Source organism: Gymnoscopelus microlampas, assembly GCF_963454915.1.
Source record: "Gymnoscopelus microlampas genome assembly, chromosome: 17".
Taxonomy (NCBI): domain Eukaryota; kingdom Metazoa; phylum Chordata; class Actinopteri; order Myctophiformes; family Myctophidae; genus Gymnoscopelus; species Gymnoscopelus microlampas.
In genome coordinates this window covers 48,582,681-48,587,077 of record NC_139954.1, presented here as the reverse complement: position 1 = coordinate 48,587,077, position 4,397 = coordinate 48,582,681, and the positions used below count along the sequence as shown (strand labels likewise).

Below are 4,397 nucleotides of genomic sequence, written 5' to 3'. Positions count from 1 at the left end.
ATATCAAAAATCCTTCCGGTCGGCCGCTCCAATTTTAACTCCTTGACTAAAAGCTTAATATCTCCATTTATTTTTAGCGTGGTGGAAGCGAGCCGATCGGCGATCACTCTGCAATGGAGGATCGCGTTAGAAATATTTGTTCCAGGCGTTAGTCGGGACCCTCCGCCGTCTCGCACGCACGCTTTGTTTACATGCGCTTCCGCGTCGGGGCTTCTACAGCACGAAACGTATCAAGGTAAGTGGATGGAAGAAATGCAGGCACTGAACATACAATATTTCAATAAACCTCTGGCACCCGATGTGTTGAGCACTTAAGTGTGCTGAACCAACCTGTGTGTGTGTGTGTGTGTGTGTGTGTGTGTGTGTGTGTGTGTGTGTGTGTGTGTGTGTGTGTGTGTGTGTGTGTGTGTGTGTGTGTGTGTGTGTGTCTGTGTGTGTGTGTGTGTGTGTGTGTGTGTGTGTGTGTGTGTGTGTGTGTGTGTGTGTGTGTGAATGTCTTTAAGTGGCACATGTGTTGCACTGTCTTGTTTGTGTTTAATTAGTGTAACTGGTTGCATGTTTGTGCTGCAATCATCTGCGGCTATTGAGGCCTTGCTCATACGGACAAACACACTCAGTCACTTGTTGGAGTGGCTGGTACCGCTCAAAAACTGAAACATTCAAGTACAGTAAAAGTACCTAAAAATGTTACTCAAGTACAGTACTTGAGAGTAAATATATCTAGTTTCCAGCAGTGATCTCTGGATGCATGTACCATTATGTGACTCTGTGAGTGCTGGAACAGTGGGTGGGAAGTGGGTGGAGAGTGGGTGGAGCAGTGGGTGGAGAGTGGGAGGTTCCTGGTTATGACAGCGCTGTTCTGTCCAGTGTTGATCTGGGAGAGTTTAGTCAGGGAGCGGAGCAGAGGACTGGGTCAAGTCCATGACCAGTGTCTGACCTCAAGACCGTAAAATTTCAGCAAGTACAATCAGATCCCAAACGGTAAAACCCGGGCCTCAAGCGTCGACCATCAAAGTGGACCGAAGAAGATGAACTATTTGGGCTTTTTAAAAGAGAAATGTCGTCCAACAGCTTTTCAGCTGCTGCGTCAGAGGAGGAACAGCGACGGATCTACCAGCAAGCCATGCTGAAGCAGCCTGTGATAAAGTTACACAGAATAGGTGTGTGCATGTTTTTGTTGTGACTGTACACTTTTCTTTCATCTTCAATAGAAAGCAGATGTACAGAAATGTTGTGGAGTAACAAAGTAATGCTTCCTTCCAGCACTAAATCAACGGTAGACAGAATGAACGTGAAGACAGCGAGTGTGTGTGTGTGTGTGTGTGTGTGTGTGTGTGTGTGTGTGTGTGTGTGTGTGTGTGTGTGTGTGTGTGTGTGTGTGTGTGTGTGTGCGTGCGTGCGTGCGTGCGTGCGTGCGTGTGTGAGTGTGAGTGTGAGTGTGCGTGTGCGTGTGTGAGAGAGAGAGAGAGAGAGAGAGAGAGAGAGAGAGAGAGAGAGAGAGACAGCTGCAAGTAGAATCAGTCATCATGCAGGCAAGGAATCACAGCCTAAATGTTCCAACGGCCAATCAGTGCCGGGCAGTTGCTGTTGTCGTCCTAAATTTATAACAGTATGATTTGGTAATACAACACTGCATGCACACCAGCCCAGTGGCCCTGTGGTTAGAGTGTCCGTCCTGAGATTGAGAAGTTGGAGTTTAATCCCCTGCCGGGTCATACCAAAGACCGATGTTGGGCAATATATTACTCTGGAAAAGAATATGTTACTTTTACTATGTTACTATTACATATTACTCCTTAAAAAAGAAATACTGTTATGTCACTTATTACTCAAGAGTAATATATTACATATTATATTACATATTACTCCCCCCCCCGCCCAACAAAAATAATAATAATTTAAAAAAAAACACAATTTGTTTAGCCAGCTCCTGGCTTTAGTCCAGGACCCACAAGTGGTCATTTGACAGGGAGATTTTGGGTTCCAGGGAAATTGTATGAGTCCTAATAAAATAAAACGTGTTTCCCATTCAGACAGAATGGCAACATTTTCTGCCTTTCATTGTTTTCCAGGCGAAAAACAAACCATGTCACTCTCTGCCTTTCAATTATATTCAAGGGCAAGGCAAAAGAGTACCTTATGTTACTGCTATGTGCTTACTCACTAATACAACATAGCTTGCACGTCATTTCAAAACATATTTTTTCTCTCTCCTCATTCCCCCTCCCAGATGTCTTTCCTGCCCAACTCAAACATATCGACAGCAGAAATAGACATCTCAAACATCAGCAGAGATTTCATACAGGGTTGAAGCCCTACCACTGTGACGAGTGTGGGAAACGGTTCAGCAAGAGCGGTACTCTCAAACAACACCAGAGAATTCATACAGGAGAGAAGCCCTACACCTGTGACCAGTGTGGAACAAGGTTCAGCCAGAGCAGTCATCTCAAACAACACCAGAGAATTCATACAGGGTTGAAGCCCTACCACTGTGACCAGTGTGGGAAACGGTTCAGCCAGAGCCGTACTCTCAAAGAACACCAGAGAATTCATACAGGAGAGAAGCCCTACAACTGTGACCAGTGTGGGAAATGGTTCAGCCACAGCGGTACTCTCAAAGAACACCAGAGAATTCATACAGGACAGAAGCCCTACCACTGTGACCAGTGTGGGAAACGGTTCAGCCAGAGCAGTATTCTCAAACAACACCAGATAATTCATACAGGAGAGAAGCCATACCACTGTGACCAGTGTGGGAAAGGGTTCAGCCACAGCAGTACTCTCAAAGAACACCAGAAAATTCATACAGGAGAGAAGCCCTACCACTGTGACCAGTGTGGGAAACGGTTCAGCCAGAGCCGTACTCTCAAAGAACACCAGAGAATTCATACAGGAGAGAAGCCCTACCACTGTGACCAGTGTGGGAAACGGTTCAGCCAGAGCCGTACTCTCAAATATCACCAGAGAATTCATACAGGAGAGAAGCCCTACACCTGTGACAAGTGTGGGAAACGATTCAGCCAGAACGGTAATCTCAAATTTCACCAGAATATTCATAGAGGTGAGAAACCCTACCACTGTGACCAGTGTGGGAAACGGTTCAGGCAGAACAGTAAACTCAAACTTCACCAGAGAATTCATACAGGTGAGAAGCCCTACACCTGTGACCAGTGTGGAAAACGGTTCAGCCAGAACAGTAATCTCAAAATTCACCAGAGAATTCATACAGGACAGAAGCCCTACCACTGTGAGCAGTGTGGGAAACCGTTCAGCCAGAGCAATAATCTGAAAGATCACGAGAGAATTCATACAGGGTTGAAGCCCTACCACTGTGAGCAGTGTGGGAAATGGTTCAGCAGGAACAGCTATCTCAAACTTCATGAGAGAACTCATAGAGGAGAGAAGACCGACAGTTGGAGATTAGTAAAAACATAAACGTAATATTACATTAAAACAATTAAATCCACAAGGGGCGCTCTAACGCAATTTAGGATTGATCCTAGAACCCTTTAAAAGGGAATGGACGGATGTGACGTCATCCCAAAAAAACGTGCAAAAAGACGCGCATCCGCCCCAATGATGGGATCTTGAGAAAAAGGTCCATATCTCCGAGCGCTTTGGATAAAAGCGCTATATAAATGCACCATTTACCATGTCTTTTTACGTGGTCAAAACAAGCCATTCTCGACGGGCGATCTCTCTGCAATGGCGGATTGCGGTAGAAATGTTATTGTTCCAGTTGTTTGACGGGACCCTTGGCCATCGCCCAGACACCTTTAGTTTACATTCGGGTCCTCGTTGTGGCTTCTGCAGCTCTAAAAAGATCGCCGGTAAAAAACGCTGGCACTGGCTGTACTCTGTTCTTAAAAACCTCTGGCACTCAATGTGTTAATACAATTTGCATCATCCCAGACTACATTTCAACACCGTGACATATACTGTACAGTAAATGTGACAAAATCGTTCATCTTAACCCATTTAGACCGGGAAAGAATCTGAGTCATTTTTTGATTCCATTGCCTATTCAAAAAATAGCAGATCTACAAGCTCATAGCGCGGCACCGAGTGCCGCGCTATGAGCTTGTAGATCTGCTATGTTGTGAAAAACCATGAACATTTTTTGTTCACAAAAATCATCGTTCACCGATCCAATGATCATTCAAAAATCATCGTTCGTAAATCAGAAGAACTAAGTGCGCTCTATGACGTCACCGCCCGTGCACTCAGAAAACTGGGCACATTCTGGGTGCATATATCCGAACGCGCCCCTAGTGTTCTTTGTATTAGTATTTAAGAGTGTTTGTTCAGTAACAGGAGTCTCTCCGTCTCTCCAGCTCTTTAATAAACAGAAAATACTTTTTTCGGTAGGTGTGAACATCTCAGCCAATCAGGAGAAA

The 4,397-nt window shown here is 45.1% G+C and overlaps 1 protein-coding gene across 1 annotated transcript; it reads left to right on the top strand.

Moving 5' to 3' along the window:
• Positions 1-909: 909 nt before the first annotated feature.
• LOC311064671 (uncharacterized protein) lies at positions 910-4,016 on the top strand. Its single transcript, XM_084084583.1, has 2 exons — positions 910-1,160; positions 2,231-4,016. The coding sequence occupies exons 1-2, from the start codon at positions 1,058-1,060 to the stop codon at positions 3,433-3,435; spliced, it is 1,308 nt and encodes a 435-aa protein (XP_083940709.1). The 5' UTR covers positions 910-1,057; the 3' UTR covers positions 3,436-4,016.
• Positions 4,017-4,397: the final 381 nt, after the last annotated feature.

Bases quoted from the DNA above. Each gene is read 5' to 3' on its own strand.
- LOC311064671 (XM_084084583.1), top strand. From the start codon at position 1,058: ATGTCGTCCAACAGCTTTTCAGCTGCTGCGTCAGAGGAGGAACAGCGA. The intron at 1,161-2,230 runs GTGTGTGCATGT...TCCCCCTCCCAG, and splicing joins GATAAAGTTACACAGAATAG to ATGTCTTTCCTGCCCAACTC.